The 23,627-nt window shown below is 49.0% G+C and overlaps 1 protein-coding gene across 1 annotated transcript in view; it reads left to right on the plus strand.

The window, feature by feature from the left end:
• Positions 1–23,627, plus strand: part of SKAP1 (src kinase associated phosphoprotein 1) — a 233,702-nt gene that overhangs the window by 161,427 nt on the left and 48,648 nt on the right. Inside the window, exons 5-8 of the mRNA XM_050934839.1 lie at positions 15,953–16,033; positions 17,244–17,327; positions 22,287–22,411; positions 23,454–23,517. Coding sequence (XP_050790796.1) covers positions 15,953–16,033; positions 17,244–17,327; positions 22,287–22,411; positions 23,454–23,517 — 354 coding nt within the window. The remainder of the gene's footprint in view (positions 1–15,952; positions 16,034–17,243; positions 17,328–22,286; positions 22,412–23,453; positions 23,518–23,627) is intronic.

Genomic DNA, 23,627 nt, shown 5'->3' on the forward strand with positions numbered 1-23,627 from the left:
CTTAGATCGAGTTACCTACCATCCTCACGGCGCGGGATCGACGTCCGTGGCTCCCCTGTTGAAGCTGCTACCGCCGTTCGTGTTGGTGGAGTTCCAGAGTCGACAGGAGCTCATTTGGGGATCGATATATCGCGTCTAGATGAGAGGCGATATATCGATCCCCGAGAAATCGATTGCTACCCGCCGATACGGCCAGTAGTGAAGACGTAGCCATAGAAGATTAGGGTTGGAAGGGACCTCAGGAGGTCATTTAGTCCAACCCCCTGCTCAAAGCAGGACCAATCCCCAACTAAATCATCCCAGCCAGGGCTTTGTCATACCAGTTTTTGTTATACCAGTACCACTCCCAGTGTGGACGCGGTTATACCAATACTCCAATATAACTCTCCGTGTTAGAGGGGTTCTCCTGCTTTAACTATACAGGGATTGTTACAAAGCAGCACAATTTTTGTACGTAAAAAAGCCCTAACGTTACTCCTGGTTTGCACGCAGGGCCAGATATGGCTAGACCAGTGGTCCCCAGCGCAGTGCTCGTGGGCACCATGGTGCCTGCTGGGGCATCTATGTGCGCCTGCATACTGGCCAGCAGACAAGTATCTGCCGAAATGCTGCTGAAAAGCGGTATCATCAAGAGGCATCGCTGCCGAAAAGCGGTGTCACCAAGAGGTGTCACCGCCAAAATGCAGCTGATTTTTGGCGGCGACGCCTCGACATTGCCGCTTTTCGACGGCATTTTGGCGGATGCTTGTCTGCCAGCCACGGTCCTCGGTGGTTCGTCGTCCGTTGGTTTAGACGAACGGAATGAGAGCCTTTTTAACATCCGTGAAAATCAGTGGAGAGGGGAAGCCCTGGAGATGGCCTCAGCATTTCAGTCAGGCTACCGTCCACACTTACACCTGCGCTGCTGCAATATCCCTGCTCCAGGAGTTAGCTAGATTAGCGCTAACCCCATCATTGCAATGTAGACATGCCCTTGGGTCTAGTGAGCACAAATACCTGCAGTAAAGCCATGGCAGCGCGGGCCAGACAATCTCCACCCTGGAACCATAGTTAAAGACGCGAGCTCGTGCTGCTGTGGCTTTGCTGCTGCTGTTCGAGCTGGCTAGATGAGCATCCACATGGGCTGTGGTCGCACTTCTGATTCCAGTGTAGTTATGCCCTAAGGGTTTGTGCACACTTGAAATGTTACAGCCTTCGTGCTTCAGTATCGAGCTGCCTACGCTAATAGGAAGGGTTCTCCCACTGGAGTGGGTAATCCAGCTCCCCAAGAGATGGGAGCTAGGAAGAATTCTTCCATCAGGGGTGGGTCAGTGTAACTGTGCTGCTCAGGGGTGTGAAAAATCCACACCTGAGGAACATAGTTGGGTCGACCTAACACTTTTGGCATAACACCAGGACTCAGCTTCATACTCTGCTTATCTGGGGCTAGACTGCTGGGTAGTTACAGTCTAGCCCAGGGGTGGGCAAACGTTTTGTCCCGAGGGCCACATCTGGGTATGGAAATTGTATGGCGGGCCATGAATGCTCACAAAATTGGGGGTTGGGGTGTAGGAGGGGGTGAGGGGTCCAGCTGGGGATGCGGGTTCTGGGGTGGGGCCAGAAGATAAGGAGTTCAGGGTGCGGGAGAAGGGTCCAGACTGGGGCAAGGGGTTGGGGTGCCGGAGTGGGGGTGAGGGCTACGGGTGTGGGCTCTAGGATGGGGTAGGGATGAGGAGTTAGGGGTGCAGGAGGGTGCTCTGTGCTGGGACCGAGGGGTATGGAGAGTGGAAGGGGGATCAGGGTTGGGGCAGGGGGGTGGGACGTGGGGAGGAGTCGGGGGTGCAGGCTCTGAGCTACGCTTACCTCAAGCAGCTCCCAGAAGCAGCGGCATGTTCCCCCTCCGGCTCCTACACAGAGGCGCTGCCAGGCGACTCTGTGCACTGCCCTGTCCATAGGCACTGCCTAGCCAATGGGAGCTGCAGGGGGCAGTGCTTCAGGCAGGGGCTGTGTGCAGAGACCCCTGGCTGCCCCTACGCGTAGGAGCTGGAGTGGGGACGTGCCTCTGCTTTCCGAAGCTGTGCGGAGTGGGGCAAGACCCTGACCCGGCTTCCTGGCTGGAGCTTGAGGGCCAGATTAAAACATCTGGAGGGCCGGGTGCAGCCCCCGGGCCGTAGTTTGCCCACCCCGGTCTAGCCGTTCCATTGTGTGACGGCAGGACTGTTTGTTCGCAGTGAAGTTTCTTATGGAGAACCTTTCCACAGAGGTGACCTGACCTGCTTTTTAAAATGAAAGAACTCGGCAGCTAAACCATAAAAACAATTAGGCCTAATTACCCTTCAAAACTAGTTTTTACAGAAGGATGCTGGGTTTGAATGATGAAATAATGACCCCACTTAGCACTTCTGTGGGGCTTCCCATTTGCAAAGCCCTGTACAAACATCCACTAATTAACCCCTACAGCACAGCCCTCCCCTCACCACCTAGGCGGTAGGTGCCCATTTTACAGATGGGGAATGAGATGAGGCAGATTCGGTCGAGCACTGCTTGGTGTCAACTGGTTCGAGTCCCAAGGGTTCCCTTTGTCACACGGTCACCTCTGGGCCCTCTTCCATGCACCTTTCCCAGGCCCGTCGGCAACGTCCCAGATCTTCAAAGACATTTAGGTGCCTAATTCCCATTGATTTCCTGCTCCCTTGGAATCACTTCTAGAGGCCCACTTCTGGTTGATTTGTATGTAAATTGTCTGTGTCTCCTTGTTTGCCTTTAGCCTGAGAGCTTCTCAGAGAAGGTACTGTCCTGGGCTGTCTGCACAGCATTTTGAGGGTGCTACCATAAGTAAATACATTTGTAACAATAAGAATAATGGAAATGCGTCAGGCTGGGCTCATCTGGGATAGAATTGACAGGGGAATGTTAGAGACACAAGGTGGGTGAGGTAATATCTTTTATTGGACCCTGGGGTGTTGGAACAGGGTGGCCAGGGGGCCATGGCCCTCTCACTTTTTACCAGCCATAAGGGCAAGCGATGGGGGAAGGGGTCGAAGAGGAGCAGGGAGGGGGCGGAGTCTTGGGGGGGAAGAGGTGGTGCAGGAGCAGGTCCATGGGGGAAGGGGTGGGGCCCTGCCCCTCCCACTTTTAGGGCACGTCTGCCTCTCCTGATTGAACCACTTTCTGTTGATGAAAGAGATGCTTTCAAGCTAAACGAAGCTCTTCTTCGGGTCTGAGAAGAGTTCTGCGTAGCTCGAAAGCTGCCTTTCACCCACAGAGGTTGGTCCAATAAAAGGTACTGCCTCTCCCACCTGGTCTCTCTAATATCCTGGGACCAATGTGACTACAAGAACCCTGCGAAGAGGTGCCTGTTCATTAGAATATCTCATCTCACTTAGTCAATTCCTTCCAGTTGCAGGGGCCTTGGGCACTGGTGCACCTCAATCCCTCCTGCTCTCCGCCTGGCACACACAATAGTTTAGTCTCCTGGGAGTCGTAATGCTTTGGGCTTGTCATGCGGATGAGGGATATTGGAGGTCAAACTAGACAACCCAGCCTTAAACTCTATGGCTTGGCCCAGTTTGGTAGCTGGTAGATATGCAAAATGAGCTTAATTTACACACCAAGATCATGCCACGAGTAAAGTGAGTCCCAGAAAAATTTACTAAGAGGAAGGTGTGAGATAAATGATACTCCTAGGGGAATTCTGCACCACTGCGCAATGCAGAATTTTGCAGAAATTAATGTTGTGTGTGCAGAATTTCCTTTTCCCCCCACAGAAATGAGCTGCAGGTATGTTGGCCAAGGCTAGGGGCCACTGGACCAGACAGAGCGCAGCTCGCCAATAGAAGACAAGGCCAGGGGGAGCGGGAGGGACGTGGAGGGTTCCCACCAGCTTCAGTTCCCAGCACACCCCAAGGGAAGGTGGTGTTGGCGCGCAGGAAACTCCATGCCAGCCCGGGACCCAGCATCAGATTGTTTCTCCATCTGGATCGCTGGGCTCTAGTAGGGTAGGGGGTGTGAGTGTTTGGGCAGGAGGTCCCTGCAGCTGGCCTCTGGGGGGCAGGGGGTGTGAGTTTCTGCCCCCCCCCCCCCCAGCTGGGCTCTGAGTGGGAGGGGACAGAGAAACAGGAACTGGGTTGTCGTATGGGGTTTCTTAAACACTCTACTCATAGGGGAGTTTTTGTGCGTGTCTGTATTGTTACAGACATACTTGCTGACAGGTATTTTGAAATAAATTACCAAAATAATTGAAACTGGCATGATTATAGAGTGTGATTTTGACAAATAAAATTTGCAGAATTTTAAAATATTGTGCACAGAATTTTAAAATTTTTGGCGCAGAATTCCCCCAGGAGTAGATGAAGCAGCTTCCCCATCCTTCCCCAGAGAGAGACACTCTTGAATGTCTCCTGCACCATCCCCTACGTCAATTCCCATTGACCCGAGTAGGAGCTGCGCTCTCTAATTATCCCAAGGACTCTGCCTGGTCCCCACCTCCCATCCAACTGGTGTAAATTACTCCATTTAACTGCTTATGCCTTTACATGGGTTTTCTCACCCAGTTCACACCCACCCTGTTGCTTTTATGAGTAGCCGGCGTAACTCTTTGACGTCAGTAGGCTTGACACTGGAGATCAGAATCGAGGCCCCTGGGACCACGCGTGAGTAAGGACTCACAGGACACACGTTCAACCTGCATAACTGGATGCCTCCCAAAGCGGTTGAGTGACTGTCCCTCAGACCCCTCTGCAAGCGAATGCCAGAGCCAGGATCAAAACTTGGAGGTGGGAGGGGGGGGATTCCTGATTCCTAAAGCCATTCTTGTTGCTAAAGACCATGTTACTCCTATAAAGCCCAAGGAACCACTCGTTCTGCTGAGCAGCGGGATTGTTTGCTTAACTCAGGAACAAGCTATTGGATCTTGTGCGATGGCTTCTGATCTGCTGCAGGCTTCCAGCCCAGTAGGAGAGGAAGGTTCTGCAGGAAATACAGTCAAACCTCTTAATTCCAGTGGCATGGTGCAAAAGGGACCACCAGCATAGAGCAACCGCAGCACAAAGCATGGACTAGAATAAGCCCATTCTCCAGTCATTGGTTTTTGTTCTGTGCCCCTCTCCAAAAAGCTAGTGGTTTGACTTATTTCTATAGTTCGTTCTATACACAAATTGAGGTCCCGAGGGACAGCTATTCTTTATGTGCAACACAGCTCCACAGTTACGGGAGAGAAACCAAGTAACAATCAAAACCCTTGGGGAAATCATTTAATATTTCCAGCCTTCTCACATGGGTTCTTGACACTCGGGTCTGCGGAGGGGAAACACTGATTTATGCCATCAGTCATTAGACAATGTAGAGGTGAGGTCAGGCGTGGGCATTCTTCATCTCTTCTCCGGTGCTGAAAGATCCCTTGGGCAAGGTGGAATCAAAGCATTTCAAATGGTAGAGGTCATGAGAGTGACACCATAAGAGGTAAAAGAGCATAGCCTCCTGCCTCCTCCTGTATGGTTGACACCTATATATCTTCATATTGCCATTGTTTCCACTTGAAAAATTGCATGTCATTTGTTTCACTTTTTCCTACCCTCCTCTGTCCTTAAATCCTCTTGATTTTCCACCATGATCTATAGGAATCGTTTGTGTCAAGGCTGACGATTATGTGCTACAGAATTTTTATAGGACTAATAGGCTAAGCTGTGAGATGGGCTTTAGCCAACAGGTGTCTGCTCTTTTGTAGCCTGACAGAGACCCTGTAAATTAAAATCACGTCCACAACTTTGGGCATTTTTCTGCGTTGATTTTGTGGTCGCCAATTTTCCTAGCAGAGAAGTGCCAGGGGCTCGGCCTCAGCATTCCAGTGGACAGTGCCGGCCTGCAGGAGGTACAGCGCGATCCAGAAACTAGTGAAGTTTGTCAGTTCCCAAAACCCAAGTACATTTCTGCAGGACCTTGACTACAGCACAGCTATCGAGATAATTACTTCTGGTACCCTAGCTGCTCCACTCCATGACAGTCGTCTGCTTTCTTCCCAACTCCAGATTTTCTGTCTGTCCATTCAGAACAAACCTCGGGAAAGGTGGGGGACCAGGGATAATTTGAGCTTGTACAACACTAGGCTAGATTGTGACAGTATCCTGTTTCCATTCCGCACCCATGTGACTACTACCGTAGGAGCACACCGCCACAGGAGAGTCTCATCCAGTGGGACCCACTTATCGGATGAGTGGTTTAGAATAAGTTCTAGAGATGGTCCCCAGCCATGATGTTGGGACTGGGATGAAACTCCTCCAAAAGCTTGGGGCCGTTTGGAGCCATCAAAACTGCATGGTTCCAGGGTGAAACTCAAGAAGGCAGAGCATCTCCATGGAGGAACCCTAGCTGTTGAATTTGCTCTTATTAGGGATCAGGATGAGCCCAAAACCAGCCACCTTCTGAGTACATTGTAAGACCCATCTGTATACTTGGTCCTGTTAGATCCACAAGAGGGGCTTTAATGAAGCTGGAGGACAGCCAACTTTCCTCTGGGCAGGAGAAGCCAGTGTTGCTCAACCGCTCTCTGCGTCGGTAACCATTAGCACGCTAATTCAGGAAGTGGAGGATTTGAGTTTTGGTCGCTTACTAGCTGAATTGACTCTTCCTCTTTATGGACAGGGTACCAAGAGATTGGGGGTCTGTATCTGGTCTCCTCAGCTGAGCTGGTCCTGATCGGCGCCCTGGGAAAGGAGAGGAGAAATAGTTCCAAAGAGCCCCAAAGCAGTCGTGGGGTAGAGGGTATGAGAGGCAATTGTCAGGGATCAGCCTTGTGTTCTGTGTTTGTACTGCACCTTGCACCGTGGGAGTCCAGGTCCGTGACTGAGGGTTGCTGTGTGCTAATAATTGCTAATGGATATGGGGTGTGCAGGCGTTACCTGTGTGTATTGAGGGCCTCAATCCTGGGGCAGCTCTGCAGACCAGACACTGGCAGACCTGAACCCAGTTCAGTCTTAATTGTGAGCAAGTGTCCAATAACCAACTCCAGTGCATGTATGATGATGAGGGGCCAGATCCTAAACTCTCGTGGAAGCCAATGGGTGTTTTTAATTGAGGAAAGACCTCAGGCTTTGGTCAATAATTAATAACCTTATTATTATTATTATTATTACATGCTTTTCCTTGGAGAGAGGCTACTATACAGAGAACCATAAGCTCCTCTCTGCTCCTTTGAGATGAGGTGAGAGAGAAAATTCAGTAAGGCCTCAGATTTCAGGCTCAGGTTTCCAAGGTGGTGGTGGAACCTGAGTGAGAAGCAAATATTTGGCCAAGTGCACCCTGAAGTGAGCTGGTATCCGGTGTAACTTCACAGCTTGCCCATATGTTGTTACTTATACGTCAGCCTTTTTGAGTAATGACGTACGGGGCCCGGGCGAGAGTTGGCTTTTGTCAAGCATATATTTCAGTGGCGTTTAAATAAACCCATCGAGCGGCACGTCTCATGAACTTTTTTCTTCCATCCATCTGCACCGAGCCGCCCGCGAAATGAAATGGATGAGGCCTTCATGCCGCCTTCAGTCCCTGGAAAATGAGCCAGTCCAGTTAACAATAAATGGTGGCCAAGTGGAACACACATGACTGGTCTAGTGAAGAAGAAAAGAAAGTTGAGCAATAATGAAGTCCCTGCGTCCGTGTCCCTGTCCGTGGACAGGAAAGGACGGGTGGTTTATAACTGTTTATTGGAGTTAATGGTAATAAATTCCTCACTTGTGAGGCATTAACTTTAATGTTTTCATTCTGTGATGATTTAGGTTTTCCCTTTTCACGTTGTAAATCATGCTGTCCCGGTAGCACAGCAGGTCGAGTGGCTGACATAATGTTATGTTGGGGGGAGAGAAGTAACAGGGGAGCGAGATCTCTCTCCCTATATCTGTGTATATAAAAAGAAGACTTGTTAAAAAAAAAAGTGTCCTCATAAACTCCTCGGACCAAGGGACAGACGAACAAACGCATCAGAGCAGAAATGTGCAAGTCTCAGTTGCAAAGCCGGAGCAAAGGGCTGGTTTCCATAGCAACTTCCAAACGGTACTTGGTGCTAAAGGGTTGGGTTTTTTTTTTTTAATTTCCACCCTCCCTCTTTGCTGAGTGTGAGCCCTGAGCTAATGAGCTGTGCAAATAGATAGTGAGATTTAGTGTTTTTTATTTTGCAATTATAGATTTAGTGGTTTGGATGGAAACTTTGGGGCCAAAGGCGCTGCCTCCTTTCTGGATTCCATTTTTGCTTTTTGCAAAGTTGATTTCACTTCAGACTTGCTGTGAAATTTTCCAGGCAGAATAACAGACACTGAGAGTCCCCCTACATGCCCCAAGTCAGTACTAGTCCCATCTGAAATCAAGGAATTCTGTCTGTTCTGTCTTGTTTCATTGTCAGCCATAGACACCGCAGTCATGGACTCCTTAGGAAAACCTACACTAACTAGCTAGCTCTGTAGATAGAGGTCTGTCTCTGGCTGGCTGCCTTTCTGATCCACCAATATTATGCCAATAACTATGTGGCATCTACAAGAATTTCAAAGCACTGCGTTGTTCCATTAGGACAGTCTTCCATTCTTCGGTGGATTTGTAACTTCCTAGGATGACTTCAGTGGGACTAGTACTTAGTCCTGTGTCAAGAGTTGTCATAGGAACACAGAAATTGCCATCAGCCATCTAGCCTTGAACCCAGGCTTCAGTGTTGACTGGTAGCAGATGCTTTAAAGGAAGATGTATAAAACTCGCACCGTGGCCGGTTCTGCTGTCACGTCCCCCTGAGGACCCTTTTTTCTTAAATGCAAACTTTAGATGGATTGTTTGTATTCAGACAAAACAGCATTGCAAATTGGGATACTATGCAATATGTTAGGCTTTTGTAACTGAAGAGAACAGGACCTGGGTCTGAGCCCTCAGAAATTTCACTTGATAACTCTCCATGTGATTTGCTGCCTTTGAATGTGAACTGCACCTTGGTTGTTGGCCAACTTTCATTCCAGGTAGCTAAGGTAGATGCCTATCCTTTGAACTTGACTTACAAGCCTCTTATGAAAAGTCTTATTGAAGCCCCAGTAAATTACCTCCACTGCCTTCGCTTCATCTCCTTTCTTATTAACCTCCTCAAAAAAAAGCAATACAATTAGTCTGGCACAAGATCTATTTTGGACGATGCACGCTGACAATTGTTTAGTTTCCCATTTTCTGTGAAACAATTGCTCATTTCATTCCCCCATTTTTTTATATATATATATATAAACAATTCTAAGTTTTCAAGGCACTGAAAAGTTAGACCAAGTTCCTGAGCTGGGAGACTGAGAGAGAAGCATGGCTACAAGGGAACAAAGGGCAAGGAGGAAGAGAGAGACGAAGAGAACAAGGAGCAGCAGAAGGAGAAAAGAAAGAGAGAGCCGGGGATGTGAAACTGGTGTTTTGATTAAACAGAGGAATGGTGGAGGGCAAGGAAGAGGTGCAAGAGATGAGCTTGAGGGTGCAGAGAAAACAGGTCAACATGATGCCGTTTGCAACCAGCAAGCTTGCATGAGATTTTTGGTTTCATTAAACTGCGTTCTTTTCCTGTTGTAACTCTCTTGACTTCAGTTGAACCACACCAGGTCCAGTGTTGTCTGCTTAACTCCGGCTCTCCAGCTTCTCCATCTTGCGAACGGCTTTGTGAGAAAGAAGGCCTCTTGTGGGGCCCCCCCTTCCCCCATCATCTGTTTTCTTTCCCCCCCACACACACATCTGCTGCTTGACTCACCAGATGCTCCATTCTGCAGGCCACCGAGGAGGGCTTTATGGACCACCCTTCTCCATGGGCCTGTATCTTAGCAACATGAGGCCTCCTACAGAACCCTCTTGAGTTTGAGAGAGATGGAGGGTCAGCAGCTTAAATAAGGGGAGACTCCCCATCTTATATGAGGGCCCATAAGATGCTGACTGAAAGCGGGATTTGATCCTGCACAGTGTCTTACAGCAATGGTCCCAAATACTGCAGTGAGGTTCGTGTAAGCTGCCATGCTTGTAGATCCATTTACCGTCAAATCCCGTCGTTCGAGTGGATGAAGTTGCTACCACAGTCAGTTCCTCAGTGTTGGCCTAACTCCGCTCAACAGCAAAGCTCCCATTGATTGCAATGGGAGTAGGTAGGTCACTGCTGAGCGCTTTGGAAAATCCCACCTCTAGATTTATTTTAATAAGGTTGCTCTCAGGACAGTGCCTAGGAGCAGGCTCCGGGCTCAGCACGTCTAACCGAAGTGAAGGAGCAGGAATGACAAACGCTCAGGAATTGACTGCAATAGCAACATCTCCACATTCCCTGCCTTTGAACGTGCAGGTAACCTGGGAGGGCTGCCGTGTCCTCCAGGCCTCTTGGGCTGTAGCTACTGTGACGCCTGGGATGGGATATCTAAGAGGGGGCAGGGGTCTGGTGTGAGCACAAATCCCCCTCTCAGATGAAATTAAGATGCACATTTTTAACAGGGAATGTTCATCAATCATTGGGCCAGTTGCCAACAGAGGGGCTAACTTCTCTATCGCTTAGGGCTAGTCTACGCGGCTAATGACAAGCCAGGCTGTGAATCTACAGTGTACCAGCTTGCCGGGCAGTGACTTGCCGTGTGGCCTTTGCTGCAGTGCAGCAAACATCCCAGAGTGTGGCTTAGCGTACTAGTTTGGGGACTCTCTTTGCCCAGTAGCTGTGTCCACTTGGCAAATTACAGCCCGGCAATCTGGTGCGCTGTAGATTCACACGCTGCCTTGCCACGCTTTAACTGGCTGTGATAGACTAGCCCTAAACAATAAAGAAGTTTGCCCGTCCTTTGGCAACTGATGGATTGATGGATTGATCTGGCCCAATGATAGATTAACATTCTCTGTTAAAAATGTGCATCTTAATCCCATATGAGATGGGGATCTGTGCTCACACTAGCCGTGCGAGCGCGCGGTCTCTCTCTTTGCCCTCTAGGTGAGGCCTTAGTCTTTAAATCGAAGCTCTGGTTGATTGGCCAAGGTGTTTGGCCTCGGCACAGGAATTACTGGGCGAGATTCTCTGACCAGGAGCGTCGGACCAAATACGTTGTACTCGTCTTTCCTGGCCTTCAAATCTGAGCTGCTTGGCTCAGCATGTGTCCCTGGCTAGTTTGTGACTAGCCCATGAGGTTTGTTTTTCTAGTGCATGAGAATGAACTGGAGGTATTTAAAAAAAAAAAAAAGAAAAAAAGCCCCCCTGACTTTCTTTTCAGGATAATTTCTCCATCTGCTGCCGGCTTGTTCTGTAAAGACCTCCCTCAGCACTGATGCCCTGTTGCAATCCAAGTCATGTGGCCTCTTGTGTTCTTCCCGTGGCTTGGTGTTGCCAGCTGACTATCTCGGATTCTCTTTTCTCATTGAGCGAGAACACACCCGGTGAAACAGGCCAGGACTCCAGCATCTCTGCTTTTTTGGATACACAATGCCTGCTGGGGAGGGCTCTCCCGGGGCAGCCCACGTCCGTGGCTGGCATGGAAAATCACCGAGGTGCCGAGAGATGGAATTCTGCTCAGCGCTCGTGTGGCAGACTTGGCCGCGGGTGCTCGGGGCGCATCTGGAGGGAGAAGGCGCTCTGCCTAACAGCTTCTGTCTTCTCTGCGTCTCCCCCGATAGAGCAGTGGGTGCAGAACTGCCATGTCCTCTGCAGTAACATGCCTCGCCGCAGATTTCATCTTTATGGCTCCAGGTGTGTTACGAGGGCTGTATCTGGGAGGTTCTGACAGCGATGTTTCTCTTGCGTGCTACAGTCATAAGGGCATTTAGCTTTTAATGTTTCCAGGGTGAGGGGTGGGTGGGTGTGTGTGTGTGTGTGTGTGTGTGTAAACTAAGCAATCACATAGCATTTACAAAGGAGGGTAAGTATCATGATTCCTATTTTACTGATGGGGAAACTGAGTCACAGAAAGGCGGTGTGCCTTGCCCAAAGAGAGGTTTTATTATTTTAGTTGTATTGCGGTCGTGTCTAGGAGCCCCAGTCATGAACCAGGTCCTCACTGCACTCAGCGCTGTACAGACACACACCAAGAACATGGTCCCTGCCCCAAAATGCTTACAATCTAAGACAAGAGATGACAGGTGGATGCAGAGAGACGGGCAGAGCACGATGCAATGTGGATACAGTGAGTCCAATGGCAGAGCTGGGTTATGCATGGATGATCCTGGTTCCAGGCTCTGTGCTCAGTCTCCTAGGCCATTCTGCCTTGTTTTTTCCCCTCTGCTTGGGGGTGTTTGATGGACACTTTATAGCTCCCCAGAATCCTCCTCGACTCAGGAGACCGCAGCAAAAGACAGTGCAGGATCTGCTTGCCCATGAAGGACCAGCACAAAAGGCAGGAGCGGATGAGAAAGATCTGTAGCTTGCAGCTGGCCCCTGGAGCATGTACGCAACCCTTCTCTGCAGTCTTGTTTCTTGGGGGATGGAGAGTGGGGGCTGAGGGAAGCCCCATGCTGATAATGTACTGAAAGTAAATGAAATTAAATACGCAAACCAGCTCTCCCCGCTCCTGCCTTTCCCCCTGGGTAATTCAATTCAAACACGCGTACTGATGGGATCTCACAGGGGCTGCCTCCGTCACCCCGCTGGGGCCTGGAATCTTAACGTCTAAATAAAAGTTTCACTCGAGCATTTTTTATGCTCCTGCCAGCGGGATGAGTGAGCTGGCATCGGGCACACTAATGTAATATTCATACTTGCGGGTTCCCCCTGTGTACCAGGCAGCGTCAGCCCATTTTCATAATTATAAATGTCCCATAAAATGACATTTAGATTTGCATTAATGAAAGGGGCCTGGATTCTGATTTTAAAAAAATGCTTACAATGCCTTTTTCTTTTTCCCTCTCCAAGTCGGAAGTTCAGCATCAAACAAAAAGCATGTGATGTGTCTGTAACAAAGGTGCTGCTCCCTGTGTGGGTGAGGAGCAGAGAGGTCAGACCGGGTGGCCCCTGCACGAGGGTTCTGAGCGACCCCAGCGTCTTGGAAAGTCGTGGATTCTGATCAGCACTGCTCAGCCGGCCACTATGTCAATAATGGGCTTCCTGCAGCAAAACTCCATGTCCCACTTTAGAAACGTAGGAATTGCTATCGCCTGTCAGACCAGTCCAGCGTCCTGTGACTGGCAGTGCCTGATACCATCTGCTTCAGAGGAAGGTGCCAAATTTCCACCGGACACCAAATACTTATCGGTCTGGTTATGCCCTGAAGCTTGAGGCCTTATATCCCTTCCAAACAGATGTCCAGTCTTGGTTTTGAATCCTACTGTTCCTCAGCAGTATCTTGCTGCAGGGGTTTTAATTTGCCGCCTTTCTGTTCCATGGGGAAAAGCTAGGTCTACTGAATAGGGGTGAAATTCACCCCTGGCCAGAGGGCCGATGTGAGACTGATGCACCACTCAAGCCTTCAAACTAGAATTTAAGTGATGGGCCTCTCCCCAGAGGTGAGCTTCACCCTAGGAGCCAGATCCTCACCTGGTGTAAATTGACCTCAGTGGCGTTATGGATCTGTCCCCGCGGATGGCTCCGATTCCCAGGTAATATCGAGCACAGAGGGGGGTCCCCACGTGGGGGGGTATATACAAAACCAGACTTTGTGCCTTTGATGCCGCTCTCGTGTCTGGCGTTCACGCCGAGAGCCGTGGGTGGGGATTTATAGCAGCCCCCGAGTTTGCAAACTACAAAACACAAAAAGGAAAAGAGTCTGTAAAGGAGGGAGGTGACACCAGGGATGGATTGGGCCGGGAGGGAGACACGCTAGGGAAACAGGAGCAACCCTTCTGGTCTGAGATTCTGGGAAGTTACTCATACTTAAAAGGCTGCCAAGCTCAGGCAGTGGGGAGATGATTAGTGGCTTGCAGTGAGTCATTTTTTATTGTGTTTCAGCACAAATTATTAAGACCCAAGGCGGCGGGGCAGGGGGACGCTCTCAGTAGCAAGCCCTGGGCTGTGGAATTCCAGGCTGGATTTTGGGGATGAGGTGCAGTCTGGTCAGTTTCACAGCCTCCCCTCTGTAAGTCTTGCAACCCGCAAGGGGTTTGGCCTGGATGCTAGTCGCTGGGCGAGGGTCTCCGGCCCCAGATATGCAGGAGGCCAGTCTAGATGATCGTGATTGTCCCTTCCGGCCTTAAAGTCTGGGAATAACGAGCCTGATCCTGCCAGGGGGCAAAAGCCTCCTCCAACTTGCTGACAATCCCGGAGCTCTCACTGGTGGCCAGGGGCGTAGCGCCTGACGTGAATGGCTCTGCCCCCAAAACCAGCCTTAGCCTTTTGGGTTGGAGGAGAAGGATCTTGAACTACTGGACCCTGCCGGGGAGGAAGTGGGGGGGGGCACATGCTGGAGGCTACCCCTGGGAGGCTGGTGTGGGGACCATGGCTAGCTGCTCACAGACGATCTACTCCAGCCAAGATCTTCTGGGCACGGACGAGGGCTGTTAGGGGAGCTTATGGCTGAGTCACCCCCATATTTCTAGATCTCCAAGGCAGGTGGGAGCATGCAGCTACAAGATTTGTGGACCCCAAGTGCCATCTCTGTCCGCACAGCGTGGGGCTGGACCCAAGGTGACGGAAGCACGGCTAGTGGGCCTGATCCTCCTCTTGCTAGTGCCTAGGCCAGAGCCTGATGGAAGGACTCCTGCTGACTCCGGTGGGCTTCGGATCAGTGTCCTAAATGAGTGATGTCCCTGTAGTCGATGTGGACGCTTGTCTGGTGCCCGACCCCTTGTGCAGACACTAACGCCAGGACAAAGTGCAGGGCAGGGTGGGCCCATTGGTACGAAAGCAAGAGGACCCAAAAGACAGCACCCTGCTTAAGGTCGCAATGGAGATGAGGGGAAAGGTGCCGTCTGGGATCCTGCTGGAGAGGCTCAGGACTTTAATTTTTGGGGGGTTGCTTTGGAATGACAGGGTTGGGCACAATAAAAGCTCATGAGATAGAAGGATCCGAGCGGCAAAATGAATGGGTGTATGTGCATGAATCGTAGGTGTGGTTCTTGACACCGGTATTCTGTGCTATGTTGCTATGTCAGAATCAGCTGATTCGTCTTCGGTGACTCCTGCAATCTTCTCCCTTAGTGCTTCCTTTGTTTTCTACCCGTAAAATTCCCCCTGCAGACTTGGTGGTGGTCTGCGTGTTACCGTGTTTCTCCTGCTTTCTGCCTCCGTCTCTCTGCCTGCCTCATGTATGATGACATTAAAAAACCCTAGGGGGGGCGGATGGATGGACATCTCGATAACCTTAATAAAGTTTGGTCTAACAAAGTTCATTGTGAGCCTAGTTCTTAGAGCAGGTAAGTATGCCCAGTGGTCTGTGATGGGATGTTAGATGGGATAGGATCTGAGTTACTGCAGAGAATTCTTTCCTGGGTGCTGGCAGATGAGTCTTGCCCACATGCTCAGGGTTTAACTGATCGCCATATTTGGGGCCAGGAAAGAATTTTCCTCCAGGGCAGATTGGCAGAGGCCCTGGAGGTTTTTCGCCTTCCTCTGCAGCATGGGGCATGGGTCACTTGCTGGAGGATTCTCTGCAGCTTGAGGTCTTCAGACCACAATTTGAAGACTTCAATAACTCAGACATAGGTTAGGGGGTTGTTATAGAAGTGGATGGGTGAGATTCTGTGGCCTGCATTGTGCAGGAGGTCAGACTAGATGATCGTAACGGTCCCTTCTGACCTTTGAGTCTATGAGCAGCCTCCTATAGATAAAAACTGATGTCGATGCTGGGATGCCTCATTGTTTGGAAAAGCTCTGTTGACCCTTCTAGCGGGCTGGGGTAGCCAATTTGGGTGTGACGCATACAAAAGAGTTCACATGGGAGTACAAATCGTGCAGGTGTGTGCATACACATTGGTTGCATGCATGCTTGGCCAGGCATTGTGTGTCTGTGGTTCTGCCTGGTCGAGGAAGAGCGCAGCCTGCAGATAAGAAATCTTTTGTGTGTTTCACAAGACTTTGCTTTGGTCTCTTTAGGATCAGAGGACGGCATACAGAAACCTGCTCAAGAGTTGGGGACTGTTTTGAAGCAAGGATACTTGGAGAAAAGATCCAGAGGTAACAGTCAAATAAACCAGTTTTAAAGTGACCTACAAAGCAGGGTGGGTGGGTTTATGCCCCTTTATTTATGCTGCTTAGTGAGGATATAGAAATGAGTCTGAGAGTGGGAGGTGATTGTGGGAGTGAAAAAGGTTTATTTTGCTGCTTGTTTTTGCTTTGCAAATTCAAATCTTGTCTCTGCGGATGACTGGAGAACTGAATAGGTTCATGACAGCAGCCATACCAAGATGACACCTGATAAACCGAAAGGGAAAGGCTTTTAGTCAGGTGATTTAAAATACCTTGGGTGGGATTTTGAAAAGCACCTGAGTGATTTAGGAACTCACGTCCTATTGAAAGCCAGTGGACTTATGCACCTAAATCACTTGGGCGTTTCCGAAAGCCCGTTACTCCCTGTTATTACCTACTGTATTAACTAAAGCGCGTGGGAGGAAAGCTCTCTTCGTTAAAGATTCAACACCACTTAAGAGCTGGGAGAAGTCTCCGCCGTAGTGTGAGTCATCCAAGTAGCTCTCCAACAAAAACGGGGTGGATAAGATTTGAAGTCTTAATTATTCTCACAGTGAAGAACAAGCAGGAAAAAAATCTTTTGTACAGGGAAGGTTGTGTGGAATCTCTCAGGTTTTGTTTATGCATCATAAGTAACAAAGGGCGCACCTTATGCAGGTCGTCATTCTGCTGAAAGAGCAAAGCCCAGAAATGGGATTAACCATTAAGGCCTTGTCCTCACTAGGGAGAAAGGTTGGTTCTTCACTCAGGTTAGCTCCCATGGGGTGAAATCTTAGGGAAGACGGCATTTGTAGCTTTCGCACACGTCAGCAGGTCGAGGAAAAGATGATGCAGGAGGCTAAGGTTTGCTTTGACTTGCTAATGCCTGTGAAAGCTACAAACTGCCTGTCTTCATTAGGCTTTACGTCATGTTAGTTGCCATGTGTTAGCTAAACCAGGTTAAGAGAACACCTTTTTTCCTAGTGAAGACATGCCCGCAGGAGTCAAAAGTGTGGGGCAGAGTCTTGGGTCGTCAGCACCATATCTAGTGCTCAATTCTGAGAGTTGACTCTAGATTCCAGCCCTCTGATGCTATGAAGGAATTTGTGGGGCTATGCAGGGACGGAGGGTTTATACTGACTATAAACACACAAAAAAGACCATGAGATCTTTTCCGCAGTGCTCTTAACCCCCGCTTTGTTTCCCGTTTCCCCCACAGACCATGGTTTCTTTGGCTCAGAGTGGCAGAAGCGATGGTGCGTCCTCAACAAAAGGACCTTTCTGTACTATGCAAATGAAAAAAGTAAGCGGCAAAGCACCTGCTTTGTGTTCTCCAAGCCACGTCTGGTGGCTGGGAGCTCAAATGGGCTGGGACGAGACGGGGCGGGCCCTTGTTTAACACTAATGCCTCATGGGGAGATAGTTGCAGAGCATTCTCTCTTGAAGTCCCTGGGGCTTCAGGGGAAAAAATTGGCCCAGCGAATTGGAGTCATTCCTTAGTTTGCACTATTGAATCCTGTCATTTTCTGTTATTTGTATTACAGTATTGTCTAGAGGTTTTACTGCGCTAGATGCTGGCTGGCTTGTGCCTTGCAGGAAGGTTGATATCCCTTCTGTTTTTCATCCCCTCTTACGTAGCTGTGAATGTTCTCATTAGCCATACAAATCACTAATCCCTGGAGGAAGGTTTAACCCTGCTAAGCTCTTAGCCTCAATGATGTCTTGTGGCAGCGAGTTCCACAGGTTAAAGATTATGCCTGTGCACCAATTTCCTTCTCTTCGTTTTGCTCCAAAACCAGGTGTCGGCTGCCATTTTCAAAGGTGTCTCGGGGATTAGGATGCTCAGTTCTTCCTACGATTCATATCTCAGTCCTGGTTTCCTTAAGAGTCCATTGCTTCCTGCTGTCTGTTGGTTTCTCACCTTAAGTTCCGACTTCTCATTTCACCCAGCTGGTAAATAATGATGATGTGCCCAAGGGTGATTGATGCCAGATGAGGCATCAGCGGCAGGCATATTTAGAAAGATCTTGGCCTCGTTTTATTTCAATATACTTATTGGTAAAGAAGGAGAGAAGAGAAACACAGGAGTGGAACTGTGTAAATCAAATGCTGAACCAAGTTTTCCATTAGGCATCAGCTGGGCTTTAACTCCCCAAGTGACTGTATATAATCCATGTGTCACTGTATATAAATATTTTGCAGTTATGGTCCATCAGGTACATATAAACACACAGCTAATACCTCCAACAGAGTTTGGCACGGCTAGATATATGGGTTTCGTTATACAGTTCCGCCCATCCGGAAACACTGCATGCTGACAGCTTTAACGCACGCACGTCATATTCTTTGTTTTATGATGACTCTTCTGCTGTTAGGACAAAAAGAAAATCTGCTGACTCTCGCAGATGGGCATAATTTTGTCCTTCTCTAGCACCCTTCTTCTGAGAATCTCCGAGCACATTAACAAGATCAGGCTTTGCTACCCCAGTCACCCAAGGGGGTAGGTCTGTTTTTAAAGCGCCACTATTAAAGGCACAAGCGCAAACTATCCTAATGCACAGGAAAGATAAAAAGTAGGTAAGAGATCACTCTGGCCTACCCAGATCTTCAACAACCTGAAACTCCAAAAAAGAATCCTCCAACAAGTGGAAACTAGGTCAAATTGCAAAGGATGAATATAAACAACCAACGCAAACAAAACTAGAAAGGCCAAGGCACAAAATGAGATTAAACTAGCCAGGGACATAAAAGAGAAATGTTTTATAGTAAGAAACAGGAGAAAGTCCAAACACAAGCACAAGGTCGGCCCTGTACTCAATGAGGAGGGAAAGACGATAACAGAAAATCTCAGCAATGGCCAAAGTATTAAAGGCCGGTTTTGTTTCAGTTTTCACCAAAAAAAAAAGTTAACAGTGATTGGCAACTAACATAGCCTTAGGTGCCGACTTCCTCTTTACCCACGGGGTGCTCGACTCCCCACTCCACCCCTTCTCCCAAGGCCCCACCCCTACCCTGCCTCATCCCACCCCCCGAGCATGCCCCTTCCACACTCCTTCCCTTCCCTCCCAGCACCTCCTGCACGCCATGGAACAGCACTGGGCGGGTGGGGGAGGAGTTGATCAGTGGGGCCACCGGCAGGTAGGAGGAGCTGGAGGGAGCTCGGCTGCCGGTGGGTGCTAAGCACCCGCTAATTTTTTTCCATGGGCGCTCCAGCCCCGGCACCTATGAACATTAGTGTCAGTGGGGAGGACGTGAGGCTAAAACAGGAAAATAACAAGTTAAGAATTACTTAAACAAGTGAGATGTCTTCAAGTCAGCAGGGCCTGATGAAGTACATCTCAGAGTACCTAGGGAACTGGCTGAAGAGATCTCTGAGCCATTAGCAGTTGTCTTTGAGAACTCATGAAAGACGGACTGGAAAAGGGCAAATTTAGCACCTCTCTATAAAAAAGGGGAATAAGGACAACCCAGGGAATTGTAGACCAGTCAGCTTAGCTTTGGTACCCGGAAAAATAATGGAGCAAATAATCAAACAATCCATTTTTAAACACCTAGAAGAAAATACAGTGATAATTTACAGCATGGATTTGTCAAGAACAAATCATGTCAAACCAGGCTAATATCCTTCTTTCGACAGGGTAACAAGCCTTGTGGATAGGTGGGGGAAGCAGTAGATGTGATCTGTCTCAGTTGTAGTAAGGCTGTTGATTTTGTCTCATGTGATCGTCTCATAAACAAACTAGAGAAAGACAGCCTAGATTAACCTATTATCTGGTGGGTGCACAACTGGTTGGAAAAGTGACCTCAGAGAGTAGTTCTCAATGGTTGACAGTCACGCTGGAAGGGTGTATCGAGTGGGGTCCTGCAGGGATCTGTCCTGGTCTGGTTCTATTCAGTATCTTCAGAAATAATTTGGGTAATGCCAAGGGAGTACATTTGTCAAGTTTGTGGATGGTACCAAGCTGGGTGGGGTTGCAAGCACTGTGGAGGACAGGATTAGAATTCAAAATAATCTTGACAAACTGGAAAAATGATCTGAAATAAATAGGATGAAATTCAATAAGAACAAGTGCAAAATACTCCACTTAGGAAGGAATAATCAATTGCACAAATACAAATACAATGCAATATAAATACAGAATGGGAAATGACTGCCTAGGAAGGTTTCAGAGTAGCAGCTGTGTTAGTCTGTATCCGCAAAAAGAACAGGAGGACTTGTGGGACCTTAGAGACTAACAGATTTATTTCAGCATAAGCTTTCGTGGGCTACATACAGCTCACTTCTTCAGATGCACAGAAGAAGTGGGCTGTATCCCACGAAAGCTTATGCTGAAATAAATTTTAGTCTCTAAGGTGCCACAAGTTCTCCTGTTCTTTTTGCCTAGGAAGGAGTAGTGTCGAAAAGGATCTGGGGGTTCTAGTGGATCACAGACTAAATATGAGTCAACAATGTAATACTGTTGCCAAAAAAACTTAACGTGATTTTGGGATATATTAGCAGAGGTGTTGTAAACAAGACACAAGAAGTAATACTCCCTCTCTGCTCAGCGCTGATAAGGCCTCAGCTGGAGTATTGTGTCCAGTTCTGGGCACCACTCTTCGGGAAAGATGTGAGCAAACTGGAGAAAGTCCAGAGGAGAGCAACAAAAATGATTAAAGGTCCAGAAAACATGACCTACGAGGAAAGACGGAAAAAAGTGGGTTTGTTTAGTCTGGAGAAGAGAAGACTGAGCGGGGACATAAGTCTTCTAGTACCTAAAAGGTTGTTATATAAAGAGCAGGGTGATAAATTGTTGTCCTTAACTACTGAGGACTGGACAAGAAGCAATGGGCTTGAATTGCAGCAAGGGAGATTTAGGTTAGACATTAGGAAAAACTTCCTAACATTAAGAGTAGTTAAACCCTGGAATAAATTACCTCGGGAGATTGTAGAATCTCTGTCATTGAAGGTTTATAAGCACAGGTTAGACTAACACCTGTCAGGGACACAGGCGCCAACATTTTTCTGCACTGGTGGGTGCTTGTGCCCCCATCCCAACTCCACCCCTGCCCCAAAGTCCCCACCTTCACTCCGCCCCTCCTTGTCCCATTGGACCCCTCCTCAGATCCCCGCCCCGGCTACGCCTCTTCCCCTGAGCGCTCCACATTCCCCCTCCTCCCTCCCAGGCTTGCCGCGAGAAACAGTGGTTTTGCGGCGCAAGTCCTGGGAGGGAATGGGGAGAAGCATGATGCGGCGGCGCGCTTGGGAAGGAGATGGAGGTGAGCTGGGGCGGGGCAGGGAGCTACCAGTGAGTGTAGAGCACCCACCAGTTTTTCCCCAAGGGTGCTTCAGCCCCGGAGCACCCACAGAGTTGGCACCTATGGTCAGGGATGGTCTAGATAATAAGTAGTCCTGTCTCAGTGCTGGGAGACTGAGCTAGATGATCTATCGAGGTCCCTTGCAGTCCCACATTGCTATGATACTATGTATCACTACCCTTATTTTACAGATGGGGAAACTGAGGCACAGGCAGGTGGCATGACTTTTCCAAGATCTCCCTGACAATCGGTAGCAGAGCCAGGAATAAAACTCCCAGTCTTTTCTCCTGTATCCACTAGATGTGCTCTCTCCCTTGACACAAAAAGAAACCAGCTACTGGCCAGTTACAATAAGGAAACAAACGGCGGGATCCGCAGCCGGTGTATATTTGGCGAAGTTCTGTTGACATCAGTGGTGCTATGTCAGTTCACCCCAGCTGAGGATATGATCCAATACATGCACGTCTGCATGTCTCCAAGTTTCCAGAGGCAAATTGTCAACGGCCTCGCTAAATAGTTTCTTCTTTCTCTTTGTTTGCACCAAGCCGTTAATCCTCGACCAGCAGCAGCATAATCATTTGTATCATATTTCCTCAAGTACACCAAGGTCTCTGCTTCATTACAGGCAGCTCATCTTATGTGTCTGTGTGACCCTAACAAACTTTCCTTTGCTGTTACTGTCGCGCGAGTGTTGTTAGGAGGGCCTCCGCTTTGCTGGTCCTTCATCTAACAGGGAAAATGCTGCAAAAGTTCCTTCTCCTGGGGATACAGATGCTCACACCAGGGGGCTTAGGAGTTTTCTGCCCATTTCCCACTGAACTTGCTGAGACCCCTTGGGCAGGTCTGTGCCTCAGTTTCCCCATCTGTGAAATGAGCGAAACCCCCCTTCTGTGAAGCACTGTGAGCTCCTTCAAAGAAAGGTGCTGCAGCCACACAAAGTCAGTAATATTATTTATCATTGTAGGCAAGCAACCAAAAGGGACTTTTCCCATTGAGAGCTACAGTGCCCACCTGGCTTTCCACCTGCGCAAAGACTCCCGAAGAGAATCCTGTTTCAAACTCATGAGCCCCGGAAAACGCAGCTACGAGGTAGGATCAGTAGAAGAAATGGTCCTTTTTTCTGTGCTCTCTGAGCCCCGGCTGCTTTGAGCATGAGAACGCTGAGTGCATCATACAACAGCGTGCACCTGGCATGTTGCTATTTACTGTATAGTCTGTATGGCTTGGTGTGTCTGAATCTCTGAGTGGGGGGAGACCTTTTTCCATGTCATCGTCCCCCAAACCTGAATCCGTGGCAGCAGAAACAAGGCCGGAAGGTTTTGGTGCCCCTCATTCTTGAATGATCATCTGAACCCAAACCTTTCCAAGCGTCCCGTTGTGATCTGCTGCACGGTGTTCAGTCGGTCCTGCTTTGACAACACTCACCTCCGTTGCTGATCGCATAGTCTGCTTCTCCACAGCCTTGCATCTTGTACGGCCCTTTTATACCGGTACAAAGCGAGTGTAAAACGCAGGCAGAACCGAAACACTTTGCCCTCATCTGGCCCAGCAGTAAAGGAGTCTGCAAGGTGCAAAGCAACAGAGAAATTGGGTCTGGAAGGTCTAGTTGTAAAAGGAATGTCACAAACGGCCTTCACGCTGGGTGGAAGGGGTTAAACCAGGTCCTCAACTCCCTGGGCTTCGGTGGGCGAGGCTGGAAAGTGCTGTCATAGAAACGATCCAAGCCATAACGTCTGGATCTGAACTTACGTGAATTTCAGAGGGAGTTGGATCTGGAGCGGAGGTTCACACTCAGTAATACCACCGCTTATCTGATGAGACCAAATCATTTGAATCATGAACGAGGCCTGACAACCTTCTCTGTGGTAGGTCAGCAGCATTATCCCCATTGTACAGATGGGGAAACAGAGGCATAGAGAGGTGACCCAAGGTCACCCAGTGAGTGAGGGGCAGGACCAGGAACAGAACCCAGGAGTCCTGAATCCTAGTCACCCATTTGAACCACTAAACTAGCTCCCTGGGCCAAAAATAGAATCCCAGAGTCCTGGCTCCCAGGCCCTTGGTCTAGGAGCTTGTCTCCACAACCTCTGCTTAAAACATGAATGACCTAACAAATGAATTCTCTCCCTAGTTTACAGCTTCCAGTCCTGCAGAGGCTAAAGACTGGGTGGATCAGATCCAGTTTCTGTTAAAGGGTGAGTAGCTGTCAGGGAGCGCTGTAGCCAACTTGCTTGACTTTACAGTTCATTCAGACAGTCTGGGGCCATTTCTTTAACTGCCTCCATCCCTGGATCCCAAAGAGCTC

Source organism: Gopherus flavomarginatus, chromosome 25, assembly GCF_025201925.1.
Source record: "Gopherus flavomarginatus isolate rGopFla2 chromosome 25, rGopFla2.mat.asm, whole genome shotgun sequence".
Classification (NCBI taxonomy): domain Eukaryota; kingdom Metazoa; phylum Chordata; order Testudines; family Testudinidae; genus Gopherus; species Gopherus flavomarginatus.